This window comes from Chanodichthys erythropterus, chromosome 15 (genome assembly GCF_024489055.1).
Source record: "Chanodichthys erythropterus isolate Z2021 chromosome 15, ASM2448905v1, whole genome shotgun sequence".
NCBI lineage: Eukaryota > Metazoa > Chordata > Actinopteri > Cypriniformes > Xenocyprididae > Chanodichthys > Chanodichthys erythropterus.
This window is the reverse complement of record NC_090235.1, coordinates 31,603,835-31,627,060: the sequence shown is the minus strand read 5'-3', so window position 1 is coordinate 31,627,060 and position 23,226 is coordinate 31,603,835. Positions and strand designations below refer to the sequence as shown.

Genomic DNA, 23,226 nt, shown 5'->3' with positions numbered 1-23,226 from the left:
GGACATTGGAACGCAGGGCTAGTTTTGAAATCGGCCATCACTAAATAAGTCGTTATTTTTTTATTTTTTTACAAAAATATTCTCGTCGCTTTATAATATTAATATTAAACCACTGTACTCACATGAACTGAGTTTAGTACCTTTATGGATCTTGACAGAGGAAGTGACATTACTCCCTATGAAGGCCTCAGGGAGCCATCAGATTTGAACAAATATATCTTAATTTGTGTTCCGAAGATTAATGAAGGTCTTACGGGTGTGGAACGGCATGAGGGTGAGTAATAAATGACAGAATTTTCATATTTGGGTGAACTAACTCTTTAACATAGTGGCTGTGTTTAGTCAAATGTCCTCTGTAGTTACATTACAAGAAAACTGTTCACTTCCAAGGTTTTTTTGGACATGGTATTTATGAAATACATTTGAGCACCAATTAAATATAGGTACTTGAATACTGTATCATGTGCTACATTACTGTACCATGGTACCAACACAGTATTTTTGCCACAATTGTCATCTAAAGTATGTAGATTATATACCATTCTTCTATATTTGTATCTTTACTTATACACTTTTAATTTATTATAGTTTTACAGTAGCTAACAATAACGGTACTAGCTATATAGTGTTTAATTGATTAATCTACATGTAAATTTATTTATGATATTTATATTTCATTCTATAACATTTTATGTTATACTTAGTCAATAGCCTGAATGTAATGATGCGGGCTTTAGGACCCATCCGCGCGCTGCTCCAGTCGTCCATGGCTTTGTATGTTTACAGTGAGAATTGTATGGCAGGAATTTTCTAACATCAAATATTTAAACATAATTTGCATCGATACAAAAGTACCAATGGAGACAGAGATCCTGTGACACAGGTAAGCCACCAAGTAACTCATTCGGCTTCTTACGATAGTTTTATCATGTACAGAATCACACTTTTTGAAAGCAAAATGACTGTAACGGCGGCGGCTACTATGTTTCATTAGTTTATTTTATTTTAACGACTCAAGTGTTTGTTTTAATGCAATTATTCTGCCGCTGTAGTAAAGAAGCTTACATCGATGACTTGTGGGCTGTTCTTCACCAACTTCAAAAGAGTGTTAAAACTTTCGCTGCGTTTTTGATGAACACTAAAAGTTTATAAAATAAACGTTGTAAATATAACTAATTAAGTTATTTATATACACATATGATGCATTGAGGTTAACTCACGGAATCTTGGCGTACTGTCTATTAATATCACAAACTATGATTTCACTGCAGTTAATCCAGTCTGTCGTGTTGTTCATTTCAAACTCGGTCATGAAATCATTACCAGCTATTCATCTTTTGATAGTTAAATACTTTTTTTTCGTGGTCGTGTAAGTTTTCCTCTTAATTTTGACATATTTAACGCTTTGGGTTCAAGGTGCATTTGTGCCACTCAATGACAAAGGCCTTAATATTAAAGTTCCCTTTCAAACGTACTATAGTAACTGCCAACATAACACAGTTACTTCTACAGTAATTAAGTAGCTACAGTAAAACTGTCAGTATATATAGGCTAAACAATAAATAATGTAACAAACATTATGAAGGTTTCGGTCATTGAAAGGTCAGTAAAAGATTAGCCTATTTGAAGCTCAAGAGGCCAAACTAAGTCTTCTATTATATGCTTGATTTTCTGTTAATTTTCTGTTATGTTTATAATTTTCCAACTTTGTTACCAAATGTGCAGCAGTTTTTGTGTTTTTGCAATTTTCTAACAGCAAACATAAGATATACTGTAATATAAATCAAGTTCAACATACATGGTACCCCAAATGGTTACCATGGTAAATGAGAGGCGACAGAATGTCCAAAATTTGGACACAATTAGTTGAATTTATGTTTGTCTGTCTTAGGAAAGTGACAATAATAGTGGCTGTAGAATAATGATTGTGTCAATTTAAATAATTTAAGCCGTTTTTAGTGTTTATTTGATAATAAATTGCTGAGCCATTTATTACCAACTTGTAATTTTCAATCCATTTAGTGGATAACACAAAACCTTTTTTTTTCATGAATAACATTTTCTATTGTTTTCCCATAAACAATGACAATTACAACAGCAACACAAATATTCAAACAAAATAATAACATTATATGGATATATAAAATGAGAATGAGGGGAGCTGCATGTTGATCAAAACTTTCTACTCAGGTCTGTTATTATTTCCATTGTTGGAAATCACATAGATGGGCTGTTAAACTAAAGTAACCAATGCAGCATCACAGTCAATGACAGTGGAAAATGCATCAGACAGGGGTACACTGGCAGATAATCTATTATTGACCGTGGTTAATGTAACACCCACCCTGTGGATGCTTCGCTTTTGTCACATGAATAGCTCGACAGAATGACTCACTTCCTCTTCTCCATCAAACAGAAGCTCTGGTGTCAAATACAGCCTCGACAAGTGCTTTTTTTTCTGGGTGGTTTTTCTATGTTCTGCTATGGGCCAGCTGTGGAATTACTGTGCTGAGTGTTTCATTGTTTATTATGATGGCTTGACAAATCACCAATGAGTATCTATGTATCCATCCATCCATCCAACTAGATTTGAAGCTGAGAAACTGACCATTGATAATGCTAATGCATAACTCTCTCCAGATATTATGGACCACTTTGGTCAGACTGATTGAAATGCTCAAAGAAATAGCAATGTTGAAAGTGCTGTAAAACCACAATTTTCACACCGTTTGGGGAACTCAGCCTTTGAGTTGCTTGCTACAATGCTGACAATTTAACATGATCATAATTTATAATGATGGAAATTATGAAAAAAATTCTACATTTTGAATTTGAAATGATTTTGTGCAATTGACCCTTATGCCTAATTTCTTCTAATTGTTTATTATGATGAACTATTTTATGATAAAACAGTTTTAAACAAGATTTTAGTTTGTTTTGTGTGGTGTGTGTTTCAGTTATTTGGATGGAGTCCTCGCGGAGCACAGGGGGTCACTCCCGCGAGTACAAATTGGTGATGTTAGGAGAGGGTGGTGTGGGCAAAAGTGGTAAGTAATGTAGTTCTCTCTCCATCTCTCTCTCACTTTTGTCTCTCTATTGCTTACTTCTTTCTTTTTTTTCAAATTCAAAGTGATATTTATTTCTACAGTGCTTTTCACACCACACAATACATGTTTATAAGCAGCTTTATAGAAATTTATACTGTGATGTCTATGTTAATGCGTTAATGCTTTTAACATTTTTAAGTGATGATGTTGAGAAATATAAATTATGGCGTTAAAGGGTTTATGAATTGAGAATTCAAATTTCCCTTGATCTTTTGATATATAAGAGGTCATTGTACTATAAAAATATCCTGTAAGTTTCAGAACTCAGAACTTCCTCATTAGTCCAAAAACAGCTTTTATTGAAACCAAGCTCAGAAAACGACTCGTTTCGGATTTTGTCACATCAAAAGACCGCCTCTTCAGAAAAAGATCAACGCCTACTTCTACATCATTGCCTCTTTAGCCCCACCCACTGATTTGCATGTGTCATGTACGTAGTAGTAAAGATGCAAACACAGGATTACTCCAGCAACAAAACGATAGAGATGCCTCTGAGGATTACAAGACGTTTTGTGCAATGTTGTGGAAAAACAGTCTTTGCATTACCATCTTTGTGATCCTAACATTAAAGGTGGGGTAAGCGATATTTCAAAAGTGCTGTTGGACATTGCTGATATTTGAAATAAACCCAAACAAAACACACCACTCTTATTGCTCCGCCTCCAAAACTCACCCTCCAATCCCTGCACCCAGTCTCAAACCCCTTTCACCGAGTGCACTAACAATGATCCTAAACACCGCATTCTCTAGCGGTCGTCAGTGCACCTCTTGAGATAGGTTTACCTGCACTACTAGCTACTAGCTGGTCCTGGCCTGAAGACATCTATATGCCAATATTCAGTTAGTCATAGCGCCACCTGCTGGCAACAGGAAATGGCATGCATTACACTGTAATTCATTCCCAGAAACACATTTCAATATGCCACGAATACCAAACATACTAGAAACACGTTAAATCATGCAACACTTGGCTAAGTGCTAATGTATGCGATTAACGCCACAAAAAGTTTTTGTAACTCAGGTATACAATGTCCAATCTGCTCCAAACTTCACGTTTGATAATAGTCCTGGCCTAAAGACATCTACATGGCAATATTCAGTTATAGTCAAAGCGCCACCTGTTGGCAGAAGGAAGTGTGGCTTGTTGAAATGACTTTGCAATATTTCTCCTGCATTTACTCGCTTACATGCATTCATGGTTTTTCTAAGGCCACTGGGTGGCGGTGAGCCTGTGTGCGAGGGCCCTTTCATCTCTGCTTGCAGCTTTAATAGGGTTTGGGACTGTATGTGTTCTTGTGGTGCCATCATCCAGTGTTTCCCATAAGCAAAGATGGCAGATTTGAAGCTGAGCAACTGACCATTGATAATGCTAATGCATAACTTTCTCCAGATATTATGGACCTCTTTGGGACGGACTGATTCAAATAGTAGTTGAAAGCTCAGCAAAACCACAATTTTCATACTTTTTGGGGAAATCAACTTTTGAGTGGCTTGTTTATAATTGTCTATACATACTTTTGTTACAGTATTGACTGTTTAACATGATCTTACTTCAGAATAATGGAAAGTTTGAAAAAAAATCAACATTTTCTTCATTTGCATTTGACGTGAAATATTTATGTGCACATAATTTCTTTATGCTCTTTCGTTGGGTTATTTTTGTCCATTCTCTTTCACTGCAGCCCATTATTGTGGTCAGACTGTGGGTTGGTTTACAGTTGTAGACATACAGTCCCAGGCAGGCAGACAATAAAAGTGTGGGTGTTGGCTCAGTGCTTCAGTCTGGTCGTTATGAAGGAGCAGGTGCCTAGCAACTTCCTTCCCCTCCAGGAGTCTGTTGCCTAGGAGATGAGAGGAGGTCACCTGGTGAGGATGCATGAGCTTTGCTCTCATTGTTTGAGAGTGCACTGCAGAAGGTTCTTTAAGGTGACTGATATTCTCTCTTTATATCGCTGTCTCCATGGGAACAGAGCAGAGAGCGCATACAGAGCAAATACATGCCGACAGCAGGGTGTGTTTGCTCCGCATGAGGGAGAAGGGGGAGATGTTTACACTCCTCTTGTTAAATTTCATGATACCACAATTATGTAAGAACTCTGCTTGTCTTTTTCTCTTTGTCTCGTAGCCATCATCATGCAGTTTATAAGTCACAGATTTCCAGAGGATCATGACCCTACTATCGGTGAGGAAATAACTAACATGCCTTCTTAACTTAACAATTAATTTACACAATTAATTTACAATTCATATTGATATTTGCCCAGTTTCACAGACAAGGCTTAAACCTAGTCCCAGACTAAACTGCATGTTTGAGCTGTCTTAACTGAAAGCAGCTTGCACTGACATATCTTAAAATATGTCAGTGGCTTTGTTTTGTCTCAAGAATGTTTTTTTTATAAGCCACGTTTATAAAATGTACTCAATTAACTAAGGCCTACTCCAGGCTTAATCTAAGCCCTGTCTGTGAAACCAGGCCATAGTGTGACTCCACTGGTATAGATGACCGAAAAATTTTCATAAAGAAATAGGATGAATTCACGATAACTGTCAAAAAGTGGCCAAGTGAATCTTAGTCTAGATGGTCAACATATTAAATTTTATGCTATAATACTTTCTGCTATCCAAGTTGAATGTGCAACCTGTTTGAAAATTTTTTTTGTAGTCACAGAAATTGCACTTTTTATGTTTGAGTTGATGTCTAATTTATTTTTACAATGTAAATTGGGTTATTTTTACAAGCCATGTTTTTTATGTTTTTTGCTATGTTTAATCTGTTTTCAGATTCATTCATTTTTCTTAAGCCTGTTAGCTGCTGTTTCTGTCCCATACACCGTTCAAAAGTTTGGGGTTGGTAGGATTTTGTAACACTTTAGAAAGAAGTCTCTAATGTTCACCAAGGCTATATTTTATTTCATCAAAACTACAATAAAATCAGTAATATTATTGTGAAATATTATTACAGTCTTTATAAAAACAGTTATATAATTATATATATATATATATATAAATTATATATAATATTTTTTTTTTATCCTGTGATGGAAAAACTCAATTTTCAGTGTCACATGATCCTTCAGAAATACCTATAATGCTTTTACAAGATGTAATATAAGTCTCTAGTATCCCCAGAATGTGTCTGTGAAGTTTCAGCTCAAAATACCCCACAAGTCATTTATTATAGCTTGTCAAATTTGCCCCTATTTGGGTGTGAGCAAAAACACGCTGTGTTTGTGTGTGTCCCATTAAATGCAAATGAGCTGCTTCTCCCTTCCCGCACTCCAAAAGAGGGCAGAGCTTTAACAGCTCACGATTCGGTAGCTCAACAACAACAAAGCTAAAGAATCTCATGCAGCCAAAATGAGGATTGTCAGTAAAGGTGTTCAGCCTTACATTGTTCAAACCGGAGTCAGGCGCTGATGGAGAGACTCAGGAAGAAGTTACAACTTTTATAATGCAACTGGACGTTTCCGAATGGTTAGTGGATAAATTTATGTAGTTGTTGTTGATTCAACTCATCGACTAGCATGTGCCGTCATGTTAATCTTTGGTGCAAATCCAGCGTTGAATTTACCCTTGTTTGTGAAGAAGTCTGGCATAAAAAAATGACGGCATGCTAACAACATTCTACTACAACAACTCCTCCTCTTCTATAAAGCAGCCCAACATGGCCTCACCCCCTTTGTTGCGTGTTCTCGGGGGCAGGGTTTATGTAAATTTTAGGGATAGTGATGTCACTACCCCAGGAAGAAGCTTGTTGTAGCCCCTACCAGCTGTTTATTGTAGTCCTTAAACAGCGAATTCTTTAAAAGAAAATATCTCCCTTTGCTTTGAACTTTGAACATCGTAACTTTGCAGATGTTGTTTATGCTCAAACAGCAACATTATACACTAACTAAAATTAAAAAAGTAAAATCATAATTAACCACCCCTTTAATGCATCCTTGCTGAATAAAAGTGTTAAATTCTTATATAATATATATATGTATATATATATTAGGGCTGTAACGATATGCGATATGAAATCGAAATCGCGATACGCAGGTCCACGAACCTGTATCACGATTTGAGAAGGCAGAATCGCGACACACCCCTTCCAACTCCCAGAGTTATCCTTCCTGTCCAGATCCAATGCTACCACATTTTTAAATTACTATAAGTATTAGGGGTGTAACGATTTATCGTAGATGGTGTGTCTCAATCAGCTCTGTAGTTCAGTAGAAAAGTCGTGGCTTTCTTTCACCGCAGTGCACAGCAACAGCTGTGCTCACAGAAAAGCAAAAGACGCTTGCGATGCATTGACTGAATGCAAGTCAGTTATTATTTTCAAATGTAGCCGCGCGGCAGGCGCGCTCATTATGGGATCAACACGGTCGCGACGCGCATGCAATTCTCAACTTCTCAGAATGCTGCAAGCGCACCGCAGGTCGTGTGACAAGAATCAACCGATCAGTTATGGCCTTTCCGTAACAAAACATCAAAAGCTCAGCCGAACAGCTGATCATAGCTGTACATGGTGGTTTTTATATTTTATCTCCATCAATATATCTCGTAGTAAAACTAATGCAAGGGCTAGAAATCATTTATCCTTTGCAGAAACATCCTCTGATCCTCTTGGAGAGCCCAGTTCAAGGTTGCATAGCAACGACCGACGCCACAGGAGCGCAAGCGCTTTGGAAAGAAGGAGAAGCGGTGCGGCCGCGCCTTCCACGCGTTTTTAGACGCGATATGTGAACGGCCCCTATTCATAATTCTAAGTTCATGTTAAATTTAAAAAAAAATTTTTTAGTGACAGACAGCCCTATTCAACTGTTAATTTGAATACAGAAGGTTTTTATTAAAATTTTATATTTATTTATTTTATTGAAATGTGATCTTGTGTGTACAACAAGGACAATTATTGAAATTTGTTAATTTTTTGTTCAAAATATCGTGATACGTATCGTATCGTGAACTCCGTATCGAGATACGTATCGTAACCTGAGCGTATCGTTACACTCCTAATATATATATATATATATATATATATATATATATATATATATATATATATATATATATATATATATATATATATATATATATATATATATATATATATATATATATATATATATATATATATATATATATATATATATATATATATATATATATATATATATATATATATATATATATATATATATATATATATATATATATATATATATATATATATATATATATATATATATATATATATATATATATATATATATATATATATATAAATATATATATATATACAAATATATATATATATATATATATATATATATATATATATATATATATATATATATATATATATATATATATATATACAGTACAGTCCAAAAGTTTGGAACCACTAAGATTTTTAATGTTTTTAAAAGAAGTTTCGTCTGCTCACCAAGGCCGCATTTATTTAATTAGAAATACAGTAAAAACAGTAATATTGTGAAATATTATTAAAATTTTCTATTTAAATATATTTCACAAAGTAATTTATTCCTGTGATGCAAAGCTGAATTTTCAGCATCATTACTCCAGTCTTCAGTGTCACATGATCCTTCAGAAATCATTCTAATATGCTGATTTGCTGCTCAATAAACATTTAATGTGTACAATTGTACAAAATATTTGTGTACAATATTTTCTTTCAGGATTATTTGATGAATAGAAAGTTCAAAAGAACAGTGTTTATCTGAAATCTAATCTTTTGTAACGTTATAAATGTCTTTACTGCCACTTTTGATTGATTTAATGCATCCTTGCTGAATAAAAGTATTCATTTCTTTAATTTCTTTTCAAAAAAATAAAAATAAAAATTCTTATTGACCCCAAACTTTTGAACGGTAGTGTATAATGCTACAGAAGCTTTGCATTTCAGATAAATGCTGTTCTTTTGAACTTTCTATTCATCAAGGAATCCTAAAAAAAAAAGTACACAACTGTTTTCAACATTGAAAATAATCATAAATGTTTATTGAGCAGCAAATCAGCATATTAGAATGATTTCTGAAGGATCATGTGACACTGAAGACTGGAGTAACGATGCTGAAAATTCAGCTTTGCATCACAGGAATAAATTACTTTGTCAAATATATTTAAATAGTACACAGTTATTTTTAAATTGTAATAATATTTCACAATATTACTGTTTTTACTGTTTTTTTATTAAATAAATGTAGCCTTGGTGAGCAGACGAAACTTCTTTTAAAAACATTAAAAATCTTAGTGGTTCCAAACTTTTGGACTGTACTGTATATGTATATATAATATATATATATATATATATATATATATATATATATATATATATATATATATATATATATATATATATATATATATACATATATATACATGTATTGCTGACACCAAACTTTTGAACAGCAGTGAATCTTCTGTCTTTACTAAATATACCCATTACAAATGTCCCTTCCCATTTGAGGGTTTTTCAGTTGAGCTGTTTAATGTTGTTGCGATCTCTCATCAACCATTGCATTATGTTCATGCATGTGTTTTTACTGTTCTCAGAGGATGCCTATAAAACACAGATCCGCATTGATGATGAGCCAGCAAACCTGGACATCTTGGACACAGCAGGACAGGTAGGCGGGAGGGGTGTTATGCTAAAGATGAACACATGGAAATCAAAACAAGAATCAGACAGACACTGAAGTGCAAAATCCTCCGTTGTAAAGTGTAGTGAAATCAAGTCAACTTAACACTCTGTTTTGCAGACTATAAGAAGGTCATTTTCCTTTAACAATATGTCTCACTTCCCTCTTTCTGTCTTGTCTTTGCGGTTGTCACTTCACACGACACAAACACTCATGCACATGTTTCTCCCTCTGAGTCAGCCTTTTTTCCTCAATGGATAACTCAGCACTGTTATAAAATACATTAGTCATCTCATCACGAGTTAAATGAAAATTTGCCTACATAATAATTGAATGTTTACGGTTCAATTGGTAACATTGTTGAAACATTCAAGGAATGTTTCATAATGCATCTGTGGCATAATGTTGATTACGACAGAAATCTTAAACCTATACTTATAACTTGGTTTACGAAACAAGATGTTCATCTGCCTATAATAGTAGTTCCTGTTCAAGTAGCTGCTCTAATAATTAATATTTTTGTAAAGAAGAATTTACCCTATAAAGCCTACTCCTTTCAGTCATCATTGTATTGCATTTCACTATATGTTTTGCCCCCCACAATAACAACTACAGAGATTTGAGTATAAAACTAAGCATGTAGCTTACTAAGGCACATTATTGGCAGCTTGACAACTGATAATTATATGTATTTTATGAAAGCAGTCTGTTATAAAAATCTCTGATTTAAATTACAAGCTCTCAGAATTTCATCTTACTTTTTGGCCATATAAATATCAGCAACTGCTGCAAATTTCATGTTAAAGCCTCTAAATAAAATTGAGGTGTTTATTTTTCCTGAGCTCCATATTCTCACTATATATCATATGAGCCATAAAAGCCTGATGTATTAAATATGATACTCAACAAAAAAACAATATGACCAAATTTTTCTTTTAAGATTTTTTTTATATTATAGTATTTGTCTAAAGGTTCAATAAACTGTCCCACTTACTTTTTTTTTTTTACTATTATTTCATATGTTAGGTTTACAGGGTTAATATGCGATTCTGAAGCTCTAGAATGTCTTTGGCCAAAAGACTTTCATTATAATTGAATTACTGTAAACATGATTTTTGTTGGTTTACAAACTGAGGGAAGTGTTGAAACTGTCTGTGGTAAAGACAACATGCCATATATGCTCTTGACTGAGCTGCATTGAACTCTTTGGAATATTTTTATAACTTATCAACTGATATTGTCACATTCATGGGTAGGTGAATGAACAAGGCCTCATGTATTTGTCTTAAAACAGGCGGAGTTCACAGCAATGCGTGATCAGTACATGCGAGCAGGAGAAGGTTTCATCATCTCGTACTCTATCACGGATCGCCGCAGTTTCCAGGAGGCACGGCACTTTAAGCAGCTGATCTACCGTGTGCGACGCACCGTGGACACCCCCGTCGTACTGGTGGGAAACAAGTCTGACCTGGTCCATCTCAGACAGGTGAGAAACCTTACCTGAAACCTCTGTACCTATAGAAATAAAGTGTTTATACTGTATAAATATTCACCCCCCTCAGATTCGTATGTTACGGAACCATGATGTATCCCATCGACACAAAATGCGATGGACTATAAAATGATAGATATGTTTGTCAGCAGTTACAGAGCACTGCAGTGATGACATATTTTTGTAGGCCAACCTGTAAGTTTCTCATTTAGACGCTCGTGTTATCCAAAGACCTAATTTCAAGTATTTAACTAAAAACCCATTTTAAAAACCCAATGACTTTAGTTCAATGGAACTGGAAGTGCTCAAATGCAACCAATTTATGAGTTTTGGCCTACAACAAAACAAAACAAATGGGACTAATTTCTTTTCTTATCAAGCTGGAAGAGTATCATGGAAGAGGAGCAATTTAAACTGTTCCACCAGTGCTTGGTATTAGATTATTTTATAAGGGCTTTCAAGTCATCTTTCTGAGTCATTTCCCTGAAGTCATTTTTCTGTTCTCAGCTCCATCCATGTTCCTTCTGTCTTTATGATGTTTCCATTCTCTGCCAGAGGGAAGAATCCCTAATGCACAGTGCTGCCACCTCCATGCTTCACTGTAGGGATGATGTGTCATTGTGGTGTGCTCTGTTTGATATGCGACAAACACAGTCTAACATTGTGCTTTCTGAGAAGAACACAGACTCTTCCTGGTCTTTACTTGCCTTTGGGCAAACTCTAGCCAAGATACCATGAGTTCTTCACTCTTTCATACAAGCCAGACAGTTTCTGTCTTGGAAGACTGTAACTTCTAAAGAGTCGCTGTATTCTTGATGGCCTCTCTTACTAAAGTTCTTATTGGATGTATACAGGATGTCTCAGTCTTTTCACATTCACAGTTACAAAGTTACTACATTTTCGCCACAATTCTAGAGTGTTCTGAGTGGTTGTGAGGGCGTTGCTGTGTGGTTGCTAGATAGTGGTTGTGAAAATTAAATTAACCAAGATTAATACATGCTGTGAAAGTATTTTATAGTACTCATATATATATATATATATATATATATATATATATATATATATATATATATATATATATATATATATATATATATATATAAAAATCACAAGTGGGTTATAACTGGTGTGTTTTATGTCATAGATCAAAACGTGAAAGTATTTAGAGGCTTTGTTTACCACAGACCTTATTTCAGGCGATTTAGCAAAAACCCATTCAAAAAACCCATAGACTTTACAGCGTTGGAACCGGAAGTCCTAAAATGCTAACTCGCTTCCGGGTTTTGCCTACAAAAACGCGTCATCCCTGGGGCACTCTATGTTGGTCAACGCAGTCTATTTCAGTTGCCTCAAAATAGTATCGTGCCAACAATGCGCCTGAACACACCTCGTTTTAAGACCAGCATGCCCATTGGTGCACAAATGGGTGCAAATGCATTTGCTATTTAAACAACATGCTGCAAAACGTGAAAATGATAACTGCGTCGGGCTGAAACTAGCAAAAAACACGTGCGAATGGTGCCGCGTGTATGATATTCTGTGATCATTGATTTCTGATATGTAATGGTTCATGTACAGTCAGACGTTCTTTGTCTCAAAATCATTTATTGCTGTTTATGTGTTAGAAATCAAGCCAGGGACTAAACTATCAACTTCACATTGTTTCTTTTAGTAGCATGAAAATCTATTGAAAATTGAATCTGTTATTTAAATTGTGATTAAATCATATACAGAAAGCGATCAAAGAATGCTCCCTGTATAATCGCTGGAGCTGTCAATCACACAGCGCAAGTTAATCAGTGAAAGAGCTAAAACTCTTGTTAAAACTCCTGTCATAATCATTCGTGAGCAATTTTGGGGGTTACGCATTACAAGTAACTTGAGTAAAGTAACTAGTAAAGGAACACATTACTTTTTTCAATTTATAACAAAATATCTAAGTTACTTTTTTAAATAAGTAACGCAAGTTACTTTTTCACATTTATTGACTGAGCCATTTTTTCCCCATGCTGAGAGAAATAGGGTAACTACAGAGGCGTTGTTTGTAAACTTGATGGATATTGTAGTTCTAAATGTGAACATGCGTTTACTCGTTTCACTTGCACGAAAACATTCAGTATACCTCAAAATGAATAAAAACAGTGAAATGCAATCATAGAATTTTAGGCAAACCTGTAATAATTAAATATATAAAATCACACAAATACACTTTATGTATTTAATCTCACTTTATTAACCAGTGTCTTGCTGCTGACTTTTAATGATCTAATTCAACCATACTAATGAGCAAAAATGACTTTAGAATAGATTTAGAAATAAGAGCTTTGAACTTCTTTCTCGTGTATCCTATTCTTCTTTAATCCAGAGTGGCAGCACAGCTGAAAGGTTTGTTTGAGCGGCGCCCTCTACTGTACAGGCATAAATATGCATTTTCCTTCAACCTGAGGCTTATTCATTTCACTTTTGGTGTGAAAGGGCCTTAACATTTGCCAGAAATAGAACATTTTTTTTGTTGTTATTAAAAAACAAACAAGCAAGCCCAGCCCAGGTGAGAAAAAGTAATGCACTTTTTCTTTTTTAAAGTAACTAAGTAATGCAATTAGTTACCTTTTTAGGGAGTAATGCAATATTGAAATACATTACTTTTAAAGGGATAGTTCACCCAAAAATGAAAATTTACCCTCAGGGCATTCAAGATGTAGGTGACTTTGTTTCTTCAGTAGATCACAAATGATGATTTTTAACTCCAACCGTTGCCGTCTGTCAGTCACATAATGCATTGAAACGGTAACATCATCTATGAGAATAAAAAAAACATGCACAGACAAATTCAAATTAAATCCTGCGGCTCGTGACGACACATTGATGTCCTAAGACACGAAATGATCTGTTTGTGCGAGAAACCGAACAGTATTTATATAATTTTTTACCTCTAATACACCACTATGTCCAACTGCCTTGAGCATCCGGTTGGTGAGGTCAGAAAATGCGCTCTGATGCCGGAAATGATCTCTCGCGTGTATATGTCAATGAGCGCGAGAGATCACTTCCGGCGTCAGAGTGCATTCAGACCTCACACACCAGATGTTCAGACCCCAAACTTGTCTTCAAAATTCTTCAAACTTGTCTCCACACTTTTAGGTGTCTGTTGAGGAGGGCAAACAGTTGGCGAGAGAGTTCCAGTGCCCATTTTTTGAGACCTCCGCAGCATTCCGTTATTACATCGACGAGGTGTTTGCCGCACTGGTGCGTCAGATCCGTCAGCATGAGGCTGAGATGGTGCGGGGAAGCGAGAGGAAAACCCGACGCAGCCATTCTTTCTGGAGTCGCCTTAAAGCCCCCTTCCATAAGAAACAGCAGTCTGAGCACTGAGAGAGAAGGACGTGCTGGGATACCCTGGCCTTCCAGATGATGGTTCTCTCACCTACAGCTGTATTAGTCCCAGCTCTCTCAGATGGTTTGAGAACTGTATTTATAGTTCCTATTTGATTGTTTGCAATGATGCACTCCTAATCATTTCAGTTAGACTACAACCCTCACTGTGCAGGACACACGCACTCGTCATATGGGACGTGGGCTGATTTACTGATATTAGAGATTAAGAAAGAATTATTAAACTTGACAGTAGTTATTATTTTTTCTTTTTTGGACAGCATTATACTTTGTGAAAGTGAATGTCAGGGGGAATGTTGTACCTCATTTTAACTGATGGGAATGTAGGAAACAGGGCATGAAAGGATTTGCCACATGTGTTTTGAAAAGAATGAAGTGAAGAGAGGAAAGGTCATGTCAGGCACTTGTCAGAGATTTGCTTGTGGGAAAATATGAAGGTCAGTTGAGTTTAAGAGAGCATGTTGTGCAGAGTAGAAGGAAAGAGCGAAGTGTGTGCGGAGGTGGGTAAATAGGCAAGGGTTTATGGTAGAAATATTAATCTACCATTATAAAGAGTACTGTAAGTCATTCCTTTAACATGGCTGTAGTTTTGTTAGATGCATTTAAAAACCATGCTGTAGTTTTAAAATAAAATTGAGCATTTGATTTGCAACTCTTCTTTAAAAAATACATCTCACAATAACATGTCCGGGTCATGAAAATAACGTCACTATGCAAAAATGCTCCTAAAAAGCCATAATCTTCTTCTTGAATCAAAAATTTTTTTTATTTTATTTTGATATGAAATATGACTTGGACATGTGGAAATATGACTCTGCGTTTGATGGAAACAGCTGTATGAAGTAGCTGCAAAATACACTGTATGAATGACTATGTGAAATCTTGCTGAGCAATATTCAGGTCCACCTTTAAGCATTTAAACACACTTACCAACTTGATTACGATGGAAAGCAAAATTGTTTCCTTTTTACACAAGGTCATTTTTATTCCAATGGTTTCTGTAGTCAATGTCGCTTAGGAAGGCGAGTCCTTATGTGGATTTCCTCGTACACATGCTGTGCACTTACTACGCATCAAATTTGAATGGTATGTCTGTTCATTTTGGCATTTCATGCAAATTCATGTCATTATTTTTCTTGTGATTATTAGATTTTATTTTTTATTTTTAACCAGAATGGTTTTACTATATTTCCTTTATTTATTGTCATCTGAGATTGTCAAATAAAATTCACTTTACCAATCTATTGAATGGTCTGATTATTCTAAATAATATGGATATTTATTGTAGTTATAGTTATGAACTGTAATATTAAATCTAATTTTTGGCGACTCCTGGTGGATATTTTTTATTGTTATTCGCTAGATAAAGCTTGTTGTCTTTACATATTAGTTATCTAGTTTCATACAAAATAAACAGACAATTTCCCGTGTTAACTTCTTGCCATCTCTGACATCTCAAACACATTTGGCAAAATATGACTCACCGTGTTATTCAAGGACAAGTGCATAATGCGATTTCAGTTTATCCAAACGCGAACGGCGTGTCCCTCTTCAGCTGCCGTTTACGGATGAACTGTCAAAGCGACGAAAACATCAAGTGCAACAGAGCAAGTATGCTACATAATTCCAGCACCAGACGACACGCAAGAGTACGTTTTGTCTGAATAAATCAAGGGTCTTCACGGTCAGCTTGTTTAACCTGTATCTGGCGGCGTGAATATCAGTGGAAAGGCGCGTGAAGGACGCACAGGCCCAGTGTGTGTATGATGGATTCGTGGGTGAGATTCAGCGCGCAGAGTCAAGCCAAAGAACGCGTGTTCAGGTACACAAACACTCACTGCATGCATGTTTACAGCACTACTACTACAGGCACCACATGAAAGGGCTGCACTGAAAGTTGGAGCCATTATAGAAATAATAGTTTTTTTCTCCTCCAACTACCTCACAATTAGTAATACTAACAACAAAGTACAATAATGTTCACATGCTTTTGGTGACTTGGGTAAAGTTGGTTTTATATTCGCACATTCGGACATCCGTATTCAATAGCCTTGTTAATAACACTACATTGGACATTCAGTGGACAAGTCATGGAATATTAGGGATTTTTGTTTGTTGCTTTAAATTGTAGTTTCCATTTATCAAAATGTAATTTTTTATACCATTTTTTTAGTCACATTGTTTCACGTGTTTTGTTATAGTTAGGCTTTTTATTTTTTCACCATGGTAGAATGAATAAATAAATTAATATATGCACATTGGAAAAACTACCAACATTACTTCTGAAGGTAAAATATTATGGGTTTTCCAGGACTTAAATAATTAATAATTATTAAATAATTATTTCAGACTTAAATAACCATTTTACAGAAATAGCCTAATGTCAAACAATCTAAGACGGTCTGCAAAAAATAAATGTGAAGAAATAAAAAGACTGAATTATGAACTTGATGACAAACAGAAAATCCTCTAGAGCGTTTACCCCTGAAAGAATAAAAACTATATTAATTTCTGTATAAATAGTACAGAATAATATCAAAGTGCATTTAACAGGGTGAAAGTGGAAATAAATAAATAAATAATAATAATTTAAAAAAGTAGTGTTTATGAGTGTTTAACTTGTGAACAAGTAAATAAAGCTTGCAAATGGATGGATTGAAAAAAATACTGTCTGTGGCTGATTTGGTCTGCTCAGTGTTTTTCTGTTCATTATAGGTCATGGAAATTCAGCTTTTTAGTCAGTGAAAGTCAGGAAAAAGTCAGGAAATTTGGCTTAGAGTGGGAACCCTGAGTATGTGTAACATATGTAACAAGGAAGGACACTGTAAAGTAAAGTGTTACCTAAAACTAAATAATTATTACAAAATAAACAAGTTACAGAAGGTGACATTATTGCAGGTTTATTCAGATTTCCAATGACAGGTTCTGCTCATAAGTTTAAATACCCCTTACTCCTTGGAGGTTGTTAATTTTTTGAATTGGATGATCGGGGTAAATTGCAGGCGTACTTATTTTGTCTTTGGGGTAACATCTTAGGTAGATTCTGAAGGGTAGACCTAAATGGAAAAAAAAAGATCTTCAAATAAAATAAGAATAATCAAAATCATACATTCAGTCCCGGTTGGGAAAGGGTCAAAATGTGCAGAAGATGCTAGAAAACCAATGAATGTGCGAGACTTGGAGGATTTTTCTGAAGAACAGTTCTCAGTTTAAAGGGTTAGTTCACCCAAAAATGAAAATTTTGTCATTAATTACTCACCCTCATTTCGTTCCATGGCCACAAGACTTTAGTTCATCTTCGGAACACAAATTAAGTTATTTTTGATGAATTCCAAGAGGTATGACTCCTCTGTGACTGCAGTGGTTCAACCTTAATTTTATGAAGCGGCAAAAATACTTTTTGTGCGCAAAAATAATGACTTTATTCAACAATATTTTCTCTTCTGTCATTCTTGAACGCTGTTTACGTCCAGCGCTTCCAGGTTCTTCATCCGAACGCCGGCTCGGTATTGGCAGAAGCTGATCACGTGTGCAGCACGACACATGCATGTGAGTCGGCGTTCTGATGTAGAACCTGGAAGCGCTGATTGTAAGCAGCGTATGAGAAAGACAGATGAGAAGGTATTGTTAAATAAAGTCGTTATTTTTGTTTCGTTTTTGCGCACAAAAAAGTATTCTCATTGCTTCATAACATTAAGGTTAAACCACTGCAGACACGTGGACAATTTTAATGATGTTTTTACTACTTTTCTGGACCTTGAATGACCAAAATATCTTAATTTGTGATCTGAAGATTAACAAAGGTCTTACAGGTGTGGAACGACATGAGAGTGAGTAATTAATGACAGAATTTAAATTTTTGGGTGAACACTTTAACTGCTCAGGACAAAAAAAAAAAACAAAAAAAAACATGGATCATCCAGGCAACAACTAACAGTAATAAGATTCAAGGGTATGTAAACTTGAAGGGGGTAATTTGTGTAATTTTGTCTTGTGGACAACATCTGTTATGCAAAACAGCTTATTCAGAACAGTGCAAATAATAGAACATGCAATTTTTAATGATCCCTCTGCTTCTCATTTTTTTTTTTTTTTTAGGTATTATTAGCATCTTGGGGTATGGAAACGTATGAGCAGAATTGTAAATGAATAGTTAATAATAGGGTCCCTTGCAAAGGGAACATCATATTTAGGGATCCATGGCATCATAAAGTTTGAAAACCCCTGATCTAATGCTAAAATATTCATGCATTTGTAAGGATGTAACTGTCCAAATACATGTTGGTGCAGTGTACATGCTCATTTTCAATAATTAATTGTGTCTGAACAGGGCTGCCCAGTACGCCTGCACACTGCTGGGTTACACGCTGCAGAGAGGAGGAGCGAGAGCAGAGCTGCTGAGCACCATTAAACAGCTGGAAGCTCACATGAGCCTGACCAGAAAATGTACGTTTAAGCTCTTCTGCCAAAGGCAATGGTCAGAAGACTCGAGGTTGGGCCCAACTGGCTGTCTTTTGACTTATGGCTTTTGATAAGAGAATTTGAATTGACAGGATGCAGATTGGAATGGCAGTATTAAATATTTCAACTCAATCACATATTTTCATAAGAGAAAGTCCAATGCAAGTTAGTACCAAAATATAAATAATGACATAGTTAACCCTCAGAGTTGCAGCATAGCATTAAAGGGATACTTTACCCAAAAATGAAAATTCTGTCATCATTTACTCACTCTGAAGTTGTTCCAAACCTGTATAAATTTCTTTGTTTTGTTGAACACAAAGGAAGATATTTTGAAGAATGTTTGTAACCAGGCTGCTTTGGGGCACCATTGACTTCCAGAGTAGAAAAAAATACTATGGAAGTCAATGTTGCCCCAGAACTGTTCAGTTTCCCACATTCTTCAAAATATCTTCCTTTGTGTTCAACAGATCAAAGACATTTATACAGGTTTGGAACAACCTGAGGGTGAGTAAATGATGACATAATTTTCATTTTTGGTTGAACTATCCCTTTAAATGTTAAAAAAACAACAACAACAATGTGATAATCATTGCTTGGATCTCTAAGGGTTAATTTAGACTGATTACGCCTATTAATACTGATATTAATAAAGTGGTTCCATAAAGTGGCCCCTTTTGGCTAATCTCTTTTTACTCACAGAATCTATTTATGTTAATGTGGCTCATTGTGTGATTGATACGGTCTGTCTGTGTGTTTGTCTCAGTGATGCGGTTAGGGAACTCAGCTGAAGCTCTGGAAGCAGCGAAACGCACTGTGCATCTGTCCGACTGTGTGCTGCGTCTCTGCATCACAGTGGCCCATTTGAACAGAGCAATGTATTTCGCCTGTGATAATGTACTCTGGGCCGGCAAAACGGGACTGCTGCCCGAACTGGACCAAAATAAATGGAGCCAGAGGTCGTTTAGGTGAGTGCTAGTTATGTTAGTTTTCTTTGAAAAATTAACTTTTTAAACAATTTCCAATTATGTGAATAAAATAAAAGTAAAAAAAAAATTTTTTAAATCAGTCACTATAACTATAAAAGTATCTATACTAAAATAACATTTATACATAACACTATATATATATACATATATATATATAGTCAAACCAAAAATTATTCAGATATTTTTTTTTATATTTTTGATATATTTTTACTAGTGGGTGCAGGACACTATAGTTCATTTATATAAGTGAGGATAGCAAAATAAAGTAAACTGTATTATTAAAGTAGAAATTCTTCATACAGTGGACTACCAGTCAAACTGATAAAAGTTTGGAACCTAAAATTATTCAGACACTTTGACCTGACCATGTGTTATCTGACAAAATTAAGATACATTTTTTCTGATACGGTTTAACTCTGAAATCTTGTCATATTTTATTACCATTTTTTTAATCTATAGTGAATAAACTGTATTAATGAATGCAATGTTCAAGGTGTTTTTTGGTTTGGCTGTGTGTATGTGTATAAATATATATATATTAGTTTTTATTCATTTCCATTTTAGTTTTAGTACATCAGGATAAATTAAGTTAAACAATTAGAAATGTTGGTTTGTTAATATATATATATATATGTTATTTTATTTTGATTAAAGTTTATTTTATTTCAAGTAACGAAAATGTTTTTTATGCTTTTAGTTTTATTTTACTATAATAATGAAAAAAAAATAAATAAAATATATATATATATATATAAATAAATAAATTTGATTTTACAGGTGAAAATTTGATTAACTTCTGTGAATGATTTTGCATCACCCATCAATTTATGTATTAAAATGTTTTACTAACAATATATGGAGATGGTTGCATATATTTTATTATTTTGAGCACATTGCGAAAAGTACCATGTAATAATCTGACTTTCTCTCACTTCCTATAAACAGATACTATTTGTTCGCTCTCATCCTCAATTTAACCCGAGACGCGTATGAAATCCGTCTTCTGATGGAGAGAGAGTCCCGCAGCAGTTCAGCTAAAAGCTTTAACTCCAGTCCGTCCCCACTTACGCCGACCTCAGAGAACGGAGAGTTCCCTTTAACCCCGTCTCCTTCCTCAGCGATGTCTCCACTGCCGCCCCTCCCGATGCTCTCGGCCAAGCTCAACAAGCAGTTCCGTCTCTTGATCACGGTGCTGCGCAACAACCCTCCGCTGCTCCTGGACCTTCTGAAGAACCTGTGCGACGTGTTCATACCGCTGGACCGGCTGGGTCTGTACCCCACGGGGTCGGGCTTTGTGGGGGCATGCGGCCTCACGTCCTCTATCCTGTCCATTCTCACTATAGTTCACCCCTGGCTCAAACTCAAGCCCTGAATGACAGATCAGAACAACATATCCTGTTGCTTTGTTTCTGAAGAGAACTTCTCTTGAGGTTTTGTAGATAGTGGAAAGAAGAATGTTTGCTCCTTCATTCCAGTTTAATTGCACATTCAAATTCTTCTATGTGTGGAAAGACTTAAAACAAGATCTGACCTAATCTGATTAAAACAAGCAAAAAAGTCTGTTTAAAGTAATGTAGGTCTGAAAATGTCCTAGTCTGTCACTGTATAGTGGTGTAGTTTTCAGTATGGGATGTTCTAATGTAGTAAAAGCACAGAACAGCACAGAACTACAAATGGTACACATACTATACTTACTCAGAATTTCTATCTTTCTCTTGAGATTGAACCACATAAAGAAATGTCATGTTTCATCCCAAAATTAATGAAAAATCTGCATAAATTAACTGTAGTACAATAAATACTACCATGAACTTTATAAATTTTATAAAGCGCAAAAGAAACCTTCAGTAAGACCTTTAGGTTTCATTCTGTTTAAGCCATATATGTTTTTTTTCTTTAGATTTTGGGGTTAAAAATCACAGTTTTCATCCTAAATTACATTTTGTGTCATAAACTGTGCTTATCAAACACTATTGTACAATGATACTTTTCAGTTCAGAAACGGTTACTGTTAAAAATTCAATTTTTGATTTATTATTTCTAAATATATCTCTGTTTGAAGCCGTTTCTTCCTGCAGTTGTGAACCTCTGCAATTTGTTACCAAACTCATTTCAAAACTATGAGTTTCCTTTTTTTTTTTAAGTGATTAATGAAATTATCAACCAAAAAAGTTTTGGGAAATTATCTAATAATTAAGGTTATTGCATAATTTATCTCATAACTGAATGAAAACTACATTACTGACACTTTTTTAATGTATGTATATGTGACCTATAGAGTTTTATGGTACTTAACCATATTTTGAAACTTCCTAAATGTTAATGCTATGCATCACTGGGGTTACTGAATGTTGATGGAGCTGTGAATCTAACTTTTGAAATAAATAATGCCTTGAATTTTATACTTCTGTGCTCTGATTTTTCCTTGTGAGATCTCAACCATTTTATACAACGTCAGTAAAAGATGAGTCGAATCAAAGTTCCTTGAACTTTCTGGCAAGAGTCAAGGCTGCCGTTTGAAGTTCATCAATGATTAATCTGTGCTTGTGTTGTGAATCACTCATTGTGCAGCATTTGCCATTTCTTGCCATGTTGCATCTGAACACTAGAGGGAAACAAAACTCAACATTTACTACCGGAAACATGAAATCGTTTCATTAAGGCAGCAGCTTTCTGTCAAGAAAATAAGATAAATACACAAAATAGCGGCAGCTAAAGAGTTTAAGTTCTCAAATACTTAGTTTAAGATCACTGAGTGACTTATACGGTTTTGTTGATGTCAAATGATTAAGATAAACATTGCTAAGTGCGAAAATGTAGATTTTATGAAAACTGCTTCAAGTGTTTAATATTGATCACATGCTTATGCATTGTCCTTATAGTAGTTTGTAATGTAGGCTATGTGTTTAATGGCACAGACTGAAAGTACATTCCCTCCTGCTGTGAAAGAGCGGCGGTGGGGGTCTGTCCTCTCCTACTCTCTCATTAGCTACATCACACTGATTCAGATGCTCTGTGTCACTCCCACATGGCTGCATTTGTTTGCATTACCCCCCAGCCCTCTCGTTCTCTATCAGGATCAAAATCACTTTTAACTATCCAGTAGTCCACATGTTTGCAATACCGGATAGCATGCA

The 23,226-nt window shown here is 35.2% G+C and overlaps 2 protein-coding genes across 3 annotated transcripts; both read left to right on the top strand.

Moving 5' to 3' along the window:
• The first annotated feature begins 744 nt into the window (after positions 1-744).
• On the top strand, positions 745-15,871 carry rit1 (Ras-like without CAAX 1). Of its 2 annotated transcripts, none has more exons than XM_067411093.1 (6): positions 745-883; positions 2,958-3,047; positions 5,233-5,289; positions 9,669-9,742; positions 11,049-11,240; positions 14,388-15,871. In XM_067411093.1, the coding sequence occupies exons 2-6, from the start codon at positions 2,966-2,968 to the stop codon at positions 14,616-14,618; spliced, it is 636 nt and encodes a 211-aa protein (XP_067267194.1). In that variant the 5' UTR covers positions 745-883; positions 2,958-2,965; the 3' UTR covers positions 14,619-15,871. The 2 variants fall into 2 exon arrangements, with proteins under 2 accessions (XP_067267194.1, XP_067267196.1); XM_067411095.1 differs by having other exon boundaries at positions 787-883; positions 2,932-3,047.
• Positions 15,872-16,161: 290 nt separating this feature from the next.
• On the top strand, positions 16,162-22,478 carry pex11b (peroxisomal biogenesis factor 11 beta). Its single transcript, XM_067411722.1, has 4 exons — positions 16,162-16,461; positions 18,970-19,085; positions 19,867-20,068; positions 21,035-22,478. Exons 1-4 carry the CDS (start codon positions 16,403-16,405, stop codon positions 21,459-21,461), a joined length of 804 nt encoding a protein of 267 aa, XP_067267823.1. The 5' UTR covers positions 16,162-16,402; the 3' UTR covers positions 21,462-22,478.
• Positions 22,479-23,226: the final 748 nt, after the last annotated feature.